This window comes from Amia ocellicauda, chromosome 3, assembly GCF_036373705.1.
Source record: "Amia ocellicauda isolate fAmiCal2 chromosome 3, fAmiCal2.hap1, whole genome shotgun sequence".
NCBI classification, from domain to species: domain Eukaryota; kingdom Metazoa; phylum Chordata; class Actinopteri; order Amiiformes; family Amiidae; genus Amia; species Amia ocellicauda.
The window spans coordinates 24145511-24165766 of NC_089852.1; the positions used below are offsets into that span (position 1 = coordinate 24145511).

At 39.2% G+C, this 20256-nt stretch overlaps 1 protein-coding gene across 1 annotated transcript; it reads right to left on the reverse strand.

Annotated features, from left to right (window-relative positions):
* Nucleotides 1–1287: 1287 nt before the first annotated feature.
* Nucleotides 1288–17663, reverse strand: smarcd2 (SWI/SNF related BAF chromatin remodeling complex subunit D2). The gene is made up of 13 exons (XM_066698598.1): nucleotides 17126–17663; nucleotides 13195–13397; nucleotides 11878–11920; nucleotides 10738–10860; nucleotides 9839–9958; nucleotides 8202–8297; nucleotides 7671–7772; nucleotides 7323–7484; nucleotides 7077–7174; nucleotides 6579–6714; nucleotides 6202–6324; nucleotides 5717–5818; nucleotides 1288–4489 (listed from the first exon to the last, which is right to left on the reverse strand). Exons 1-13 carry the CDS (start codon nucleotides 17288–17290, stop codon nucleotides 4436–4438), a joined length of 1527 nt encoding a protein of 508 aa, XP_066554695.1. The 5' UTR covers nucleotides 17291–17663; the 3' UTR covers nucleotides 1288–4435.
* Nucleotides 17664–20256: the final 2593 nt, after the last annotated feature.

A 20256-nucleotide genomic window follows, 5' to 3' on the forward strand; every position in this document is an offset into this window, starting at 1 on the left:
AAGTTATGACTCTTAAGACTTTGGTGTATTTGTCCAACCTCTTATTCCTAATTCCTGCAATTTAGAATCAGAAGTGCTCTTCGTGTGCAAAATATTGCACAAAGAACTGATGGTGGCTTATTATTTCCTCATTGTATTTTTTTTAAGCACACAAACTTTTTTCCTCCGGCATCCTGTGTAATGCCAGTCAAGAAACCGTTGTGTTGTGTCTGCCATTGGAGCATGAGTCTAATTTATGACTGAAAACACTAAATGTGTAGTCACCATTTTATGGCTGAGCTGTGGGAAACTGTAGTGATAATTAGAGAGTAGAGCAGACACACACAGCACTGTAAGCTGTATTGAGGTTTTATGAGCGTTTTACAAATGGTACATAAATGAACGTACTGCTGAACTTTGTAAACAAATTTGCCAGTTGTCAAAGGAATGTTAAAGCTTTTTAAAAAAAAAATTAAAAAAAAGGAATTGCAGGTGGCTGAGAAGAGTGCTAAATGCTTCATACAAACCTACCCAGAATAGTTTTTCATCTTTGCCCAGCACTGAGGTTGATTGAAAATGTTTATTAAAATTCATACAAGATTCTTGTTGTTTTCCACCCCACCATTGGGCTTTTAGACATTTGTCTCTGTCCAGAAACAAATGTTCTTTATTTAAGGGCACAAATGGGTGTCTGGCAGCTCTCCTCACTCCAGCAGGTCTGGTAAGCTCTGGATTATGGGAGGTTGAAGCCAGTCAAGTCAGGACAGCCAAGGCAGCAGATGTTCCTGATGCAGCTTTAACTGCGCAGGGCTTGGGGGTGAGTAGGGTGTATATCTGACTCCCAGGACTGGATTGTCCTGTTCCTCTGGTTTCTTTCTAACTGCCAGGGAACACGCCAGCCTTGAATTAGATGAGTACAGACTGCATTAACCCCTCCTCCTCCCCCCCAGCTTTGCTCTTAACCCGTTTAGCCAAACAAAAGATCCCTTTTGTGACGGCTTGTGACAGGGTGGAGGGGCCTTGTATGTGCTTATCTAGGGCTGTGTTAATGTAATATTTTCAGTCAGACTTCTTCACCACTTACTTTACAATTCTGGGAAATTTCCATTATCTCAATCCATTTATATGTGTGCTTCATAGTGGCATTTTATTAATTGGAACTAACAGCTGTTTTTATTCCCAGCTTAGTTCCAGTTATAATTTTATAAACAAAACTGGGGCTTTTGTATGGAAATGGCGAATGAGTAGCTGAACAGCAGCATGCATGTAGCCACTTGTGTCCAAAACAAAATGGTCAGCCAGCCAACATTGCCTGTTGTAAGCCATTTTATTTTACAAATGTACCAAAACTAATCCCATGTTTCAATATATACATTTTCATAAAAAAGAAATATATAAGCTTTAATGAAATACAAAACATGCAAAATTCAAAAAAATTCCATGCTGTATTTTAAAGGATATTGCTTGTCAGAACCATGTCTCTACCACAAAAATACCCACATTATACCAAGGCCGGCCAAAAGTACTAGATACATTACTGTGTTAAAAACACACAAAATCAAGTGTTCTGACAATTGTAAAGAATCTAGAAATGACCTTTCACAAGGCCTAAGCTGGACCAGGTTATTTTGCCGTTCTAGTAGTTGCATTTTTGTTTATTTTTTTGGCGATAGTTCTAGTCTGTCCAGATACCCCCTGATGTTTTTCATGGTTTAAACCAACAATGTACAAAAAATACACTGAAACCTCCACAGATTCTCAAAATTATAGTTTTCACCCAGATGCAATCAGTACATGTAAACAAAAAAGAGAATTGCATATGCTTTACTTTAAAAGTATAAAGAATTAAAAATCCAAAAAAGAAATAGGCTATAACACAATTTATTTTTGTCTTGCTTTGCTCATTACTCCATAACACACTACCCTCAAAAGGCAACTGCAACTTAAATTTGATCAATAATACAAAATGATGGGAATGAAAAACAATAAATGCAGAGGATGCTTCCTGTATATTTTCAACAATTCGTACCAGAACCAAATTACTTACCTGATAGATATTATATACAGTACATCATTACTGTAACTGAATTTATACATTTGTTTCAATTGCAGCAAATGTATTAACTGACCAATGCATTATTGTCAGGCTATGGGCTTCAGTAGGGAAATGGTTCTTTCAGTGCAGGCAATCTCGCATTGAGGATTACTCAGAAAGCATAATACAAAACCTTAGAGAGCAGAAAACAAGTCCATCAACTTGTTCATCATAAGTATAAAACAAATTCTAAATACCAACAAGAAGCAAAAAATGCTTGAATGCCATCTTTGAAATACAACAAACAGTAAAGCCTAGAGCAACTCTGACAAATGGGAACATCCAAGTGCTCTTGTTTTTGGAACACTATATATAAAAAAATACTTTATAAACTCAGCCTCCTCACATGAAGCCTTTAACATTTATTTAAGTGATGTAAAAATGTGGCACCATCAAAAGCAGATGCCATCTAAGGAAAGGATTGTGTGCTGTTTAAAGCATTTGAAATAAAAAAAACTCATAGCAAATGTGTTAGTCATTAATGGCAGAAATGTTAATTGTCATTAGATATCCAGGAATTGCTTTGGTATATGTATAGTACCTCACTACCTTGAACTGAAATATGGGCAAGATTTTCCTTTTCACAAGGGTATATTTAAAGACGTATACATTTAATTAGTATTTTTAAATATTGTTTTGTATACCCAATGCCAAATCAGTTTAATTATAGATGTACCCTTGGTAATATTTGAAGGCACCTGGCATATTTCAGATTCGCAAAGCACTGCTGCAGATCATATTGATTGATGTAACTGATCAAGTAACTTTGGTCCTTGCAGACACATACAAGCAGTGTAGAAGAAAATACTCCAATCCAATGTTGGGTTTAAGTGCATAACAATGCTGGTTGGTCGTAGAAATGGTAACAAGGCTTGGCAGTGCTTTCATTTTAAGTAGCATATGGTGATCTCTCCGAGCTGGAATGTTATTTTTGTCAACCATATGATTCTGCAGGGGTACAGTTTCCTCAACATTACCATCCTAACCTGAAAAGACTACATTGAGGTCAAAGGTCTACAAACATGATGTGCAAGTTCTCCATGGCTCCTGTGCATAGTGGAATAAAAATGGCTTAGATTCCCAATTAGTCCTGCCATGTTTCTTAATTACAATCACCCCCCCAACCCCCCAGTACCCAGCACCCTCACATTAAGCATCACAAAGTCCCGCCATACTCATATTAGAGCAGTTATAGCAAGGTAAACATCACCTGGAATTATATAAATGCAAGCTAGAAAAACAAAAAAATAAAAACAAAAGTGGTTCTTAATTAACATTTTGTTCACATCTTATCCCTAAAGCAAACTGTCAAGCCTGGTCTCCTCCCCAAACCCTTCAATGAAACTCTGAGATGCCATTTTTGGGATAAGAGCTTACAGCCCCACTGACAGGCAAGATAAAGGCCTGCCTGAATTCCCCCTTCAAGTACATTTAAAACATGTAAAATGTAAAGACCATTCAGTATCACTTTAAACCTATACAAACCCGTTCTAATTGAATGATGCGATTCCCCAATTTCTTCAAAATTGTCGTTTTCAGCACCAATCACTGGTTACAGGATCACAAGTCTCTTCCCAAGCTGAAATTGTGTTTTACTCTGCCTTTTCAGTAGGCTAAACAAGTAATCCAGGTTTATATAGGCTGAGCATGTGATTTGCGCACATTTTTTTTTATTTTTAACTGTATACGTGTCTGTGGAATGTAGTTATAAGGTTCAGATTGGGAGAAGACTTTGCAAATGAAAAAATTGGATAATTTTCAAATAACTTCCTTTGATTTGAGTGATACGGGGAGAATCTCTTTATAGATACCCTTGCCTCTCCAATCAATAGTTTACTAGCCACTACGGTTGTGGGGGGTGGATATGCCTCAATCTACACAGGGCCTTCCCTGAGTTTCCAGTGCTATCCTATCAATAAAAAAAATATATATATATATTATATAAATTGTATTAGCTGATGTTCCTTCCAGTTCGGTTCTTAAGTCACTAAGATTTCGGCTTTGAACAGCATGACCCAAATTGAATTAAACTCCTTAAGGAAAGTCATTGCTGTACCATCGAGAACAATATTGCAAAGACAACAGGTTGCCAAGAGCTAGAGAACGTCACAAATAAGGCACAGCTTTAAAAAATTTTCCATAAAGTCACAGTCAATTCACAGTTTCCCCATGGCTGTCCAATGCTTATAGCATCAAGTTACGGTGATTTGCCATAGTTTCGCCATGCTTTACCACAGAATTATTTGATTTTCCATTCTTGTACCATGGTTGTAATGTGCTTTACTTATACACTGCTGTGCTTTTACCATAGTATACCACAGTAACATTTTGTAAGCATGGTACAGGCGGCAGAGACTGGCTTTAAGTGAGACGAATTCCAAGGACTTGCTCCAGTTCTTGTCTGCGTTGCTGGACCTGAAAACAAGAGAAGGTATGTTAAAAGTGAGCCTTACAACCGTAGATCTTCAAGGTTTCTCAAGTTGATTATCCAGTACAAGCTGCTGCTGTCAGTCATCCACCCGAGACAAATGGGTTTCGTGATTGCAGGTAAAAACAACCAAATGAACTTGTGGGTATAATACAGGATAAAAGACCTCAACGATCACCAACCAAATTGAAAACCAAATACAAAACATATCTGCATTCAAAACATAATCATGTAAGTCCCCCTTCAAACTGAAAATTGGAATTCAATGGCTTACGACCATTTGCATTATTTTTCATTCTACAGCAGGAAAACCATTAGAATCGCGAAGAGTATTTCTATTTGCTCCAACTCAAGTTACCAATCTGTTCGGCTTTGATTACAGAAACCTTCCAACATTTAACTAAAAGAGTTTCAAATTAATCAGATCTGCAGAGCCAGATTTCATGGAAAACATTTAGTGGTAGAGAAGTGTGGAATTATTGTTAACATTGCCCAAAGCGATCTGCTGATAATCTCTTTGAATAACCAGAGAACCCTGTGGATATCCTCAGATGTTCTGACAAGCCAAACTGAGAGCAAAAGTTAGTAGAACAACCGGGTTCCTCGCTATGATTTATATGGAGAGAAAAGTATTCCCAGCTCATGCTTTTCACCATTTAGTTTCCCCCCACCAAGATCACACAAGGGAGCAGAATTTTCATAACATCCTGCCAACTTCCACAGCTGTACTGTTTCACTGCTTGCATTGCCAACAATTTGCATTTATAAACAAATCTGTGAAATCCAAAAGACTTCCAGCGAACTGAAATATATAGATTTATTATATACACATACAGCTGTAAAATTAAGTGGATTCAAATAAATTAGAAACAGGATTTACTGACTCATCCAGATCCCAAAAAGTATTGTACAGTTCTGAACAAAAGGTCCTTTAGAATTATATTTTCTTTTTTAAATCAATTAAAATCAAGACATTCATATAATATGCTTTTAAGCTCAATGACACGCACCTACAGTCTTGCTAATGTGTAGTTGTGGTGGTGGGGGGTAAATAACATTTGAGATCTTATTTAAAAGTCATTTACACATTTCAGCTGAACAAATGGATTAGATCTATATTTTGTCAGTGTGGATTCAGGTCTTTCTGTTAGTTGCAGAGAATCATGCATGTATTCAAGGATACCTGTGAAGTGGTGCCATGGATTACTGTTTACCTTTGAGAAGACGTATCTCCCCACCGCCTCCTGGACCCATGGAGCCTGGTAGAACTCCGTCCTCCTCTCCTCTTCGGGGTTTCCAGCCGTGTCAGTCATGAGCTGGGATATGACATGGCATACTTCACATTAGAGGGCTTACAAGCTACAATCAGGTACATGTAACCAGTGTGAAGAACTTCTAACAGGGGTGCCCAGAGAGTGTAGTTTACACCAGTTACTTCCAAGATCTACTGACACCGGTCAAAATGAACAGCTTTCACTGAAAGAGGATTCTGATCTCTAAACTAAACTATTATGTAAATATTTTCTGGAACCCATCCAGTTCCAGCAAAAATGACCAAAACAGAATCAGTAGAGTTTACACCCCCCTTGCGAGATACATTTCAATGTAGTGTAAGGTACAAGCGGAGGATTCCGCCCTTTTTTTGGACATCGCAGACTCCCCTCATTCCCTGCCTAAGGAGGAAACTAGTCCCCCCTACCTTGAGGTCTCGCGACTGTGACTTGAGCCAGTCCTGAATGAACTCCTGCGGTTTGCTGCTGAAACTCAGCATGAAGTCACGTTGCGTTTTGAGCTGGTTGATGGATTCGATGGTCTCATGGATCTGTTGGGGGAGGTAAAAAAAAAAAAAAAAAAAGGGGCATTAGAACACAGTTTTCAGAGTTTCAGAACTTGATTGGTTCCTTTTCCACATTGGGACAGGCTTCCCCTAAGAGCAAAGTTTTTATTTTTCAGGATTAAAAGTATATATACATATAGTCAGCTGTCTTTCCCTCAGCTCTTCTACTACTCAGTACATTTACTGATACAAGACCCACCAAGCCCAGATCAAGAGGATTCTGGAGAAACCCATGTTACCTTCATTTCCAGAGCAGCTATCTCCTGCTGGTTAGTGGTGGAAGACAGGAAGCTGGTCATCTGCCCTTTTAAGGGGTCATCCACCTCGACGTCAATGTCGTAGCATGCAGTCTTCTTCTGGTCATTGGGATCCACACTGAAACGACAGTGTGAGCCGATGGAACACTGATCAGAAAGAATCAGGATCTAACCAAGACTAAGTCTCCAGCTGATGGGTCCCATCCAATATCAAAACGCATGCTGAAGCATCGCGTCTCTGCTGTTCTAACAAACGGTGATCTGATCTCACAAACAGTCTGGAAAACTTCACCCAGAATCGCAATCTTTCTCTTCAGTCTGACCCATTCAGCCCATTTTCTCCAGATTAGCTCCCTACAGATTTGTCCATGTCTCACCCCCGGCCAAGCTTAAGCAGCTAGAAAGGCTCAACTCTTACGACAACGCTGCGCTCAAATGGAAACCGTTTGGCCATTTAAAACAGTAGCTTTTGGGCCTCACCTTATGATATGATTGATGATGATGGGGTCAGGGTGCTGCAGCAGCCCAGCCAGCTTCATGGGGATCTCAGAGAAGCGCATCCGAGAGCAGTTGAAAATCTACAGTCAAACAACGGGAAACTCTTTTAAGAACTCAATGGCCGTCACAACATTACAGGTCAAAAACCTTACGAGTTATCTGGTTGGTTTACCCAGGTAATGAATATGCTGTCTCAGATACACGGTCTTGCAGGGAGGAATCCCCTACCTGTCTGAAGTAGCGGTTGCAGTTGATGTACTCTTTCTCATGGCTGTCCTGTAGCTTGTTGGTCTTGATGTAGAGCCACAAGGCCTGCATGATGCTGGCTCTGGTCTGGGTGTGGACTCCCAGTAAGCGAGCCAAGCGTGGATCCAGTTTATACTGGGGTGGCTGGGTAAGAGACGAGATGGGAGCCGTCACAGCAATTTGAGTACTGAACAGGCATGCATTGGTCTCATCTTATGTAACATCTTATCATAGTCAGCGCCATCTCAAAAGGGCTCTACAGGTCACACTGCCACCTGGCACACTGAAAGCACTGCAGACGAGTCATGGATTATGAAAAGGGTGGCATACCTGATGGTCCAGCATGAGCAGTAATGTGCACTTCACGCTGACATCTCCAGGCCTCTTCACCTGGAACCCATCGGTCTCCTGAGTCGTAGGCATTCGGTGCCACTGGGACGACAAAAAGACAAGCGGGCTACAGATTCACACGGTCCTGCAGGCTGAGCAAGGCAACCTCCGCACACTGGTCTCCAAACATGGAAGTGCTCTGGACATTCATTTGATTGAGCGTGATTTGCAGATAAAACAAATCTGAAACTCACTGGCATCGGACTGTGCCCTGTGGAATTGTGGGTTCTGTGAAGATTTCATGTGGATTAAGAATTAAGCTCCATTTGTACTTCTGAATGGAGAAACCAGAAGAATTCACACCTGCCCCCCCCTCCCCATAATAATATAAACCATTATAGTAATAAAATAATCCACAAATACAAATACATTCTAGTACACAATGTCTTAAAGCACAAAGATACTACTAGTGCCCCAATCCAATTTATGCTTTTAACAAGTGCTGGATCCAATCCCTCTGAAATCTCTTACCTCTACTAGGTGATTGTCAGGCCCATAAAGCTCTTTGTCCAATTCAATTACCAAGCTCTTGAAGAAGGACGAAAATTTCCTCTTCTGTTTTCCAGGCTGTGGGTTAAATCCAACATTTTAGAAATCTGCCTAAACTCACAGAAATGGGATAATGCTGCCAAACCTGTTTAGTGTTAAATATTGCAGATCTCAACATGGCTTGGTAATTATAGGGGTGTATAATCTGATCAAAAAGGAGTCTTTTCGTTGGTTTGGCAATGACTCAACTTCACTTTGCAGCTGAAGAGGACATATGTTGTAAGAATACGATTTAGTTTGACTGCTTTCCTTTTTGACCTGGGAATATGGCTTGTTTACGGCCATTATCTAAAAGACACTGCTTCGTAACCCATGTGTTTTTAATACATCTGTAGAATCAGTACAAGCCTCCACCTTAAAAAGGAAAACGTTTGTTTAAAACATTCTGCTGTATGTTTGTTGTATGTTTACCACTCTGTGACTACCCTGCGAAGGGTGCTATACAACTAGAAACTAATTAGTTAATTGATTGATTGATAAATGCATGGAGGTTCTTTCAGAGACCCATGTCTGACCTCCACAGTAACTCACATGTCAGGTTCAGTTATTTACGATCTAGATTCACAGTGTGAAAATGGTCTCAGGGAAATCTCCGGTTTCTCCTTGTGAGTCACTAAACAATCGTAAAGGGGGCGTACTTGTCAATCTGAACATAAATGTTTTATTTTTGTATTTTATCAAGTAACATTACTCTGATAACCACCAGGTTTTTGTATGGTGTATAAAAAAAATGTTGGAATACCCATTAACAAGATGTATGTTCAAAATAAGAACAACAACTTTTGTTTGCTTCAGTTACTACAATTTGGATGTTTAAGCTAGTTTAAGAGGACCACATCAGAGACAGGTTTTGGAGACATGACAGTTGGGCTATTTTGAAAGCTTGTGCCTTTTCTCATTGTGCAATACCATTTCCTGGCATTTATCACTGCTTCAAAAAAGTTCCTTGTGTTGTTTTTAATGTGGCTGCAGTGCATTCTGGAGGCTGGGCAGTTGAATGGTTCTCATCTGGAGCTGACGTGTGAGAGTCAAATTCTTTTGTACTTGAAAGCTCTCAAGTATTCCTTAAAACTATTTTTACATCCCTTGGGAATGTGCAACCAAGATATCACATCTGTTCCCCTGGCAGTCTTATCCGAGTCAGATGTATTAAGAAAACCATATCATCTCAAGTAATGACAAGAGTACCTGAACTTTGAAAGTTGAAAGAAATCTCCAACCCCAGCGTTGAAAACTTATAACAAACATTTAGCCCAGATTTGTAATTACTGCTTTTGAGTTTTTCTCGGGATGTTGTTTGCATGTAGGAATACCACAAAATATTCAGTTGGTTTAACAGATTCTAGTGATCATTATATGGTGTGGTTTCTCATACAACTTTTTAAGATGTAAAAATGCTCTGGCAGTATGCTTCTTATGAAAACCCTCTTTTGAAACAGATTGACTGATTTTGCCTTCACTTACACATCTACCTGTCCATAAGTATCCATCCATATTAATTTACCATACTCTTAGAAAAATCTGACTTTTTAAATCATTTTAGGAAGAAGCTCACTCACATCTTCCAAGAGCTTCCCTTCCACACGTAGTTCCCAGGATGCAATTTTCTCAGCTTCTTCTTCCTCCGGTTTGGCTGGGGTATAAGTGTTAGAGATGTAGATCCGCAATTTGCGCTTTTGCTGTTGGGAGAACAAATGTAAAATACTAATTAATCACAATAGCCACTTTTCTAGATTTAAGACCTCTTGCGTTTGGCCATTTTATAATAACCGAATACAAGCGTGCCTTTTGTTTAAACACATTTGTGAAACAGACATGTATTTAAAGGTGTCAGAGCTAACTGCTCCAGAGAAAGTATAAAGATGAGTTTACAACTTAAGTTTCAGTTGAATTGCTTCACAGAATGTAATTGTCTTGAGCTTACATGTTGCCCATTTACATTTTCACATCCTGGAGCAATTTAGTAAGGATTTAGAAATACACAACAAAGCAATCTCTACATAAAAGCCGTTAGGAAAATATGTAATGCTGTAGCGAGAACTTGGGTTGTTATGAGTAATTGTCCCCTTTTCTTCACATCTGGAACACTTGGATAGTTGCAGTAATTAAAATAAGCACAAACAGTCCAAGTAAAGACTGGGCCTCCGAGCAATGAGACCCACAATGATGGGGATATAAAATATGATGCAAAGAACACTTCGGATCAGCTGTGTCAAACTCAGTTCCTGGAGCTCTAAGAGTTTCCTCTCAACTGAGACCCCCGTTACTTAATTGGACCCACAATAGTTTAAGCATTTTTATAAAATTAATAGAACACCAAATGGAAGGTTAAACAGGAATGATAATCCAGGAGTTCTAGCCAACCTTGACGACTTCCCCCCTCATTTCAAACAGCCCTAATTAAATCCACTGGATCACAACACGCTGTCGAGACAAAAAAAAAAAAAAAGCACCATACCGTGATAGGCTTCTTGATGGCCTCCTGTATCTCCATGCGCTTGCGAGCAATGGTCTGATCGAGTTTGCGCTCAAAGGCCAAAAGGTCCATGTAGGCCTGCGATTCGGGGACCAGCTCCCTGATCTGAAACACATCAAATCCCCAAGGGTGTTGTAAACACAAAGCCCACGATTTCCCTCGGCTCCAGGAAGAAGTGATTTCAAAGGTTATGTTACTCCAGCCTGTGGTTCTCCTCCAGCTGTTAATAGGTTATTGATCCCAGCACCTCATCAAGCAGTTTCTTTATGAGTTCCCGTGGATTGGAAAGCACAACACAGTTTAACAATTAATTATGTCCCCCTACCACCACCTTGGTCTCTGTACGGAGACTGAGGTAGAGGCTGGCAATCTTTATCCCACGGCCTCTGGGATTAGAGACAAAATCAGAAATCCATAAAATCAAGGCCAGTTTATAGCAGAGTGGTTCAGTGTTTCCGATTTGTTTCAGTTTTTGACCGTTTAAACAGTATCTTGATCTCACTTTAAAGCTATAATCAATATGGATTCCTGCAAATGTTCTGAGGGCAGAATCTACACAGTATCTTTCATGAAGGATTCCCCAAATAGGTTTTGCTCCCTTTGATTTAGTATTTTGCGAAACACGTCAACTATTCTGCCATTACAATCCCCATTTGATCAAGTAACAAAACAACACTTTTAGGATGCATGAGAACACGCACACTGAAACAACGTGTTCAATCTGTTCCTCTAAATCAATCTGAAAATATTGTACTAAACAAGGAAGTAATCCAAGTAAAATAATAATATACACTAACTTTTGTATTAAAACATTTATATAATTTAAACCTCTGATTGCATTTAAAGGAATTTAATTGAATACATTACTCATACAGTCAGTGGAATTAATGTCCACATTTTTAATAAAAGCATTTAATCCTGTTACACAATCAATTAACACCATTGCTGATAAAAAATCCTCATTATGTTCACCAATGGACAAACATAAATCATTCAAGTATTTTTTTATTCCAGTTTTCAACATGACAGTTATCACCAAGTATGATCTAACTGCTAATAAGAGGAACTTCAAGCTCTATTAGTCGAGTGATGTAGGTTCCCGTAAATATATTTTCAGCTTACCCTTTGTGGGAGTATCTTGTCTGCCATCTTTCGCCTTTTGATACTATAAAAAAAAAAAAAAGATATGTAGAGACACATACACACACACACACATATATATATATATAAGAATGCTCATACATAAACTAATGAAGAGGCTTTAATAGAATGAATAGAAGGGGTATGGATGTTTTTTTTTATAATTATTTATACAGAACAAAGCAAACTGAACTATTCTGCATAAAAGAGCATTCAGATTTGAGGACAGACTGAAAAACAAATGATAATCACTGGCATGCAAGCACCAGTGATCAAAGCTTTATTGTTAGATCCTACACAAACACATTGATTTCCTTATAAAGTAAACACAAGCCTTTCAGCTAGAAGTAGAACATGCTAATCTGTGCCTGCAGACAAACTAGTTTAAGTGGATAACACAAAGTCATGGGACACCCCTCCTGCCTTGTGTTTGTGCGTTGGGGAGATATTTTAAACTCAGTCACCCCCTACAGCCTTGATCTGCAGAACACTCATTAGGGCACAAAGGAGTCTTTTCTCAAATGTCTGAGGCTCCAACCACCACACTTTCCTGCTCAAGATGGGAACAGATTATTCTTGATCAATTACTATGTTCCGCATGCAGCAGTTTATGCATCAGGCCCAGTGTTATCAAAGAACAGCTTTGGCACTGAAATTATGGCCAGTGTCATATTGGAATAGGCATTACTATTTAATATGCTATTTGTTTAACTATATTGTTGCAGCACAGTGAAGAAAATATATTTCTGGTGCCTAGCTATGAGATTGAATATAAATAAAAAATTAAATACATGATTGCATCAGAACTGTACCTTATTATTTATTTTTTTGGGCATGGATTTTTTTATGCAGCAGACTTGAATGACATTCAGCAGAACTGTAATTATGCAGAAACCAGTTTTGTGAGCTTGTTATTAATGAGGCTGCGAATAGAAAACCATTAGCTACTGGGATCATCAGCGCACACTGCAATATAATCACCACTCTGACAATAAATGTTCCCAGTTAATTAAATTTCATGAGATGCTTGCTACTGAACGGGGATGTTCGGGTTCCAAAGCAGACTGCAGTCAGTGTGGCTTAATCAGACGAAGCTTGCAGAGTTTTTCTGTGGACATACTGATGCATTTAGCTCAGTGGCTGCAAAGGTCCCCAAGAAAACGCAAGAGTCCATTTTCAAGGCTTACTATGCAGCTATTTTACGTGTATATGTTTTGCAAGTGTAATCCTATACAAAGCCATCATCTTTTCTGTATGAAGGCTGCCTGTTGCAGTCCAGGTTGGCAACAGCTTGCTCACCCTCTGCGTTGGTTAGACAGGCCCTGCTGCTGCTGATGCTGCTGCTGATGCTGCTGCTGTAGCAGTCTCTTTCGGAAGGGGTCCATCACCGGCTGGGGCATCCCGGTTCTCATGGGCATCGAGGGGTTGTAGGAGGCACCTGGGACCGGCCCCATGCCCATCCCACCCATCGACATCCCACGGGTGGGGGGCATTCCTGGGCGCTAGGGAGGGTAGAAAACAAGCAGGAGCCCTAGTAAGCAAGCTTTCTGAATAGAAGCTTTCACAGGCGTCAACACTGATCACAACGGCCTCTTAAAAGAAAGGGTTTCTGTAGACGTGGTTTGATCTAACCTGTTAATTATCCACCACAACACAGGAGTTATAGAGATTATGAAGATTATGATTTATCTTTATTTGACACTTTCTGAAGACTAATAGCACCACAAGCCACAGGATAAGACTACTACAAATAAAATCAGAAAACCTGACCGCACGCTTCACTGATCGTCTAACTTTGGTGTTTACCTCACAACGAATAGCAGATTACTTTTTTTGTTTTTTTGTTTGACCAACCATTCCAATTCTCTTACTTAGAAATTAACTGGAGCATTTCCCTGGCTTTCACAGCCCACCTACCTCTTGGATGTTATCATGACAAGCACCAGAAATACTTCAAATTGTCCAAACAATGCATATATTGTTTGGACAATTTGTAATCTCCCCCCGTCCCCCACATAATTACAGAGGTTTTTAGACATTGTCCATTGACTGATTAAAGGATTTAAAACAGTCCAATTATAAAGGTGTTACTAGCCGATGCCAATTGCAACATATGTGAATCAATAATTAGTTACATATGAGCTAGGAGATGTACTTTTTTTTAATCCAAATTTAGAAATGTATATATCTTTGAGCAGTATATCTGTGCAATGAGACAAAGAAAAACAAACAAATTAAGTTCATGTTGTTTTTCGCTCTGTGGTTTTCTTAGGGGTGTTTCATGAATCATGCCTCCAACTAGTTTTAAATGGTTTGCTTTTAACATATTTTTGACTTCCATACACAGTGCAAATGCAGATCACAGAACAGCAGAGCTCAGCTGCCGATATATTCACAATCTGCTTTTGGTTTGATTTTTGCCAAGATATGTAAACAGCCAAGCTTATGGGGAAAAACACTGTTCAAGGAAATGACCTGTTACGCTTTCAAACAGACATGACCTTTTACAACAGTACACAGATCCCATATTATTTTAGGGAAATTAGCTGGGCCTCTGTGTTGTTTTTTTCCAGTTGAAGTGTAGAGATTTAACAAAAACTCAAACAAAATATGCAAATATTTCAAATAGTGCAATCCCTTTACATACTGGGATAGCTTACAGTGTCAGTAGCTTCTAGTGTCAGGCCATATGTTCATGAAAAATGCATTTTAGATACGGGTAACAAATATTTGTATTTGTTGTAAGTGTGAATGTACTGGTTTATGTAAGGTACTGTCTGTCAATACTAATACTATACTGTTACAGGCCAGACACGATCTTCAACGTGTGAACATGTTTCACTCTGAACAACCTTTCAGATTGTTTTAGGAACAATAGAACCACTGTGACACTACTTGAAGGGACTGTCTTTATGCAAACACTGCACACATTTTGTCCATGCATCACTTTCATCCACCATTTATAATTAATGACAAGGTACAACATTTTAAACCAGAATCTTCTATTTGCTAAATTAGGATAACAGTCAATGCACCAAAGGCAATTAAAAAAAGTAAACAAATTCACAATTTAGCTTCATCTTTCACTCACATATATGAAAGGCGTTAGGTTTGTTTATTAAGCTCTCCACCAACCCAAATGCGCATAATCGAATAATGTTCCTGGATGATGCGCATTGACCCGAGCTCCACTGGCCAGCCTCACTTGACCCTGTTCAATTCATGATGCGGCAGACGAAACTTTTACATTGTTCCCCATGTCTCTATAATTGGATTGAGTCTGGATAGTCGGCTACTGCATTGCGTTTCTGAATCATGAATTACCCCACACGTCTCGCTCTATTTTTCTACCGACAAGGGACTTTTACTGCATATTCATCCTTTTCAATAACCTTCTTCCACACAGTGCACTGTGAAATAATAATAAAAAACAATAATTAAACTGTGTGTGTACCTAGTCTCTATATGCACTCATTCTGAAATGCACCTTTTGATAATTCAGACCATAGAATAGGTACACTGAGTGATCCTTCAAGGCAGAAGCTAAATGATCTTACAAATATTGACCATATTTGTTAGACATTTGTGAACAACAAAAACAGAATATTGTGCAAGTGCAAACAAAAAGCAAATGTGCCTTCTTTCCATTCTGATGTACAGGTCTCTGTACCGTGTCGATTGCATGTAACAAAATGAATGTGCTCATCAAAAGCTTAGTATCACTGGAAACAAAATGAAAGAAACACTTTGATTTTGCGCGGAGTTAATGTGATACGAGCTGTTTGAGACAGGATATCCTGGTGAAAAAAAAAAAAAAAATCTTAAACTGCAATGACTTGATGATCCGGGAAGCTTAGTGATGCTATAGAGGAGAAAAGACGAGCAAACGAGGTCTTGATTGTGTCACAATGCTTTCAGCCGTGTTGCTTTGTAATGAAGGCACACGTTCAAACAGGGAACGGTGTAAACAATGTGCCATGTATGTTATGTTGAGTTATAATGCATGCATGCATACACTCACTTACGATATTAAAATAAAACACGTTTGCCCAAGAGATGCACGCACCCAATACGCGTCGTCAAACCTTTCGATTAAAAAAGCAAAACTTACTAATGTAATGTTGGGTGTAGAAAAAGTTTACTTTCCCCCCCAAGTGTGTCGGTGAACTTCTTCCACCGACCCCAATCTGAGATCAGCGGTGTTAGGTCTATAAACCCATGTATCTTATGGATGTGTCAGCAATTTACTGGTGTGGAGCTGGTTAAACAGCGCCGGCGCTCAGCCCGACCAGGCGCGTCCTGTAGCGCAGCTGTGCGCAGTTCTGCACCATTGAACCAATTCAATGACAAGTGAAGTGCAAAACTGTGCAAAACTGCGAAAATCTGCGCCACCAGAACCCAGCCTTCAGAAAAGACAACCCACAGGAGGACAAGCGCAATCATGTGCCAGTACTTTCAATTCCCTTTCATGTTCACATAAATCGGTCCAGGCGCGCATTCCTTCTGGCTATTGTTACAATGTTCACAGTATTTTTGAACAATGCATTTATACCGGTTCCCTTTAGTTATAAATGCAGCTTAATGTTTTTGTTTTAAAGAAAACTAGTAGTTAAGACCTCCCCTTCCTTCAGATGCGTTATTTTATAAATGCGGAAGTAAACTTACTACCAACCCATGGCACTACTTCTGTCTTTCGGGCCTTTTCCAAGCCCGCACTGTATAACCTCGAAAACCGCTCAAATATACATTACATTCATTATACTTAATATCACAAATATTGTGAAAACAGACATGTCAAGGGTAACTACAACTTTAGCGAAACGAGTAGTTGTTGGTATGTGGGGGTTGGTTGCTCATTTCATCTTTTTAAGTTCGTCCATGTGGTTAAAAAAAGGAAGTATAATTGATTTGATTGTTTATTTGTTTATTCGGTTAACTTTCAGATCAAGTTTACACAACGTTATATGAGCAAACGGTCGCCTGCATTGAGGACTGGTTACGAAAAGGGAAAACATGTTGATCATACAGAACAAATCGTGCATGTCCGCAAAACAACCACATTACACACACAAATAATCCACGCAAACAATACATGATCAAATGTGAAGAAGATCGGGCTTAGTTAGCGCGTCTAATTGGCTTTACGTGTTAACACAATGTCCCAAACCGGACCTTATTTACTATCAAAAATATTTTTTCAAAACACATAAGGGGGGAAACATGTATTTACCTGATGGTATGGGGAAGCTGGAGACCCCATGGGCCGAAATCCAGACGAGCTCTGTTGCATCGCAGGAGACATCCTCGCCCCGCCACCCTGCGCCGGATTCATGGGGTTCATAATGGGGTTCATTGGGCTACCCGTGTTCACTGGGTACCCCCCTCTCGAAGCCATTTTTCAAATAACTTTAGCGAAACTTTTTTTAAAGCTCAGATCGACGCTTAGTATCACCTTTTCTACTATACACTTACTTGAGAATAGAAATAAATATACATATATATATATTTTTTTAAGTATGTTTCCAGGTATATACGTGTGCGTCTCCTGTCTTAGCCCTACACGAGTTCCTGTGTATTCTGTAAAAGCGCACTCCCCGTCTTGAGCAACCTAACCGTGCTATAATGTTGGTGTCATCATTTCCCATGAATCTATGGCTTTGTTCAAGCCCCCAATTTATTTTAAATGGTTGGCACACAAAAAGAGTTTAAGAGCCTGACCAATGTCTAAAGATAGCGATCAGACAGGGCTTGGCTGCGTGTGTCTGTAATAACACGTAGCCTCCTCCTACTTCGTGGTTTATTGTGTGTCAAGAATGCCTTACGGTACGAGCGCCCTCTGTCGTCCATGTGCGTGTAGACAAGACCAAAGAGGCCTGAATCTAAATTATTGCTCTTTTTTGTGGATATACTTTCGATTTGAATCCTATCTTTCCAGAGGGTTAATTGAAGATGATGATTTTTGTTAACAAAAGCAACATACATTTCTAAATGTTTCCACCCATCCACAGTTTAAGTGATCATTCACCAGACAGGAGCTCCATTAAACTTGTGGGCTTTCCTCAAAAGAGGTCTGAAAAAGGCCACAAATAGGTGTCCCTAAATATTGTATGCAATATTTACATTTCCTATCTGCCTACATATCGAATCAGGATGAACATGGTGGAGTATTTGTGTTGTCCTTTGATTCTCAGAATTCCATCGCCCCCCAACGAGAATGCTCAGCTGTACGAAGTAAAAACATGTATGTATCAGTGGCCAGGGATTATTTTCTGAGTCACTGAATTAATGCACCTTCTATTTAATTGTCAGGCCTTCAAAGGTTGTGATGAATTAATTGCTGCTCTGCTTCTGTACTTGGTGTTTTAACTGGTGATACATTGTGCAGAACACAGAAACATTAACAATTGTGAAATAAACTATTCCAAAACAACTGCCACTGGGTGATCAGACAGCTCCAGAAATGCGATAGAACGTAGGTGGTCTGTACTGACTCACTGCTGTACAAAACCCCTTATTAATTTCACAGTCAAGAGAATGTGTAATTTTGTGGTTTGCAATACACACACAAAAACACACACTACATGTTACCCTCCAACCCACTGACCAAGACTGTTTGACATACGGGGTGGAAAGTGATATTCACACCCCGTCTGTTCGCCCACACACACACTGCATTTTTAATCCATCTAGCTAAATTGTGGACTTGATAGTTGGAATATGGTACAGTTTACGTGTCCTGTGCTGCTAAGCTTATGTTGAACATGAGGGATTTGATCTCTGATTGCTAGAACTGTTTAGTACAATTAGATTTGTTTTCTCCTTCCCCTAAGCCTACTGTGTGTATTCAATAAACCTATCCAGCCACACTTTCCAAGTAGTAAATAATTTCCAATAGTAAACACTCTTGTCAATTACAGTACCTAATTTTCCATGGGCATACAACTTGGAGTGGCGCTGACTTTGTCTGAATTCCTCCAAAGCTTCAGGTGATGAATAAACTTGAGCTGGTTTCAAAATAAATAGGCAGTTTTCATAATTTCCACCAAATACTCCAGTTTGAACAATAATGGTTTGTTTCAGCGATTGTGGGCAAGCAAAGCAACTCTTGAAAACCACAGCACTTATTCAGAAGATGTAACCGATATAATAACAATAACAATAATGCATGCTTCTGCATTCTTTGATATACTGTAACTGAGCCAAGACAACAGTGGGAGCAGAATAGTGTTAGATTTTTGTTTTAATCAATGCACAATTCATAGTACGTGACTCATAAATATCATGAATAAAAATGCCTAGGAACTGCAAATCTGCAGAGTGAAGTAAACTGAAAAATGGTTCCTGTGGTGACAGCCTCTGCCAGGATTACAGGGTGAGTGCCTCACAGCCTGGAGACAGCTGGGTTGAATCCAAAATCCAAGCTATCCTTTGGCATTATTGTTGGCACACAACATTGGGCAGCCATTGAGAGACTGACTATAGGTTTCCTGCAGGAGTGGCCAGTCACAGTTATAGCTGAATTCTGCTTGATGTTTAAACTGTTATTATAGTTTCAAAACAGCAGCAGAAGTCCTGCCCATCTCAGCAGGTGCTTGTGTCTCTACTGCAGCTCAGGGACACAGCAATAGGTCTCGATTGGCAATGTCTAGCCAATTATTTGACTTGCAGACCAATTGTTCTATGCATTACATATCTCAATTTAAGACATGCAGTGTTAAACAATTCCACAATCAAAATGCACCACGACTCCGTGACAGAAGACAAAACAAACAATAACAACAACCAGAACAAACACAACATAAGAGAACAACTATAATTCAAATAGTTAATTTAAATGAAACTATCCTTTTAGCCATTTGTGTTGGGTTCTCCTCATTTTTGTGCTTGCTGTTTTGTAAAAGATTCATCATCTACACATTGATGTTGCTGATTTTAATATGGCTGTTTTTTGTATTACTGAGGAGGTGAGCTGAAATGGAAACTGTTGTGTGTGGGTATTCTAATAGGTTTTAAACTAATCAATTCATCTTAAATAAATAAATAAATAGTCTCTTACAACATCCCAGCTACATCTGTTCCGAACTTAATTTACATAGGTATTAAAACTTCGTAATTGGAAAAAGAATATCTCATTTGCTATTTGATTTGAAAATTATATAAAAAAGAAAACTAAATGAAAATGGAATAGGCAAAATTAGATTGAGTTCCTTGCCTAAGCAATCTCTCGTCATTAACATTAGAAAAAAAAAAAACCCATATAAACCATGATACCAAAGCCTGCTTCAAGCAAAATAATTAAAATTGCTGTAATCAATCCAATTAGCTAGTGCATTCCAACAAAACACAATTTCTTCGGCTGGG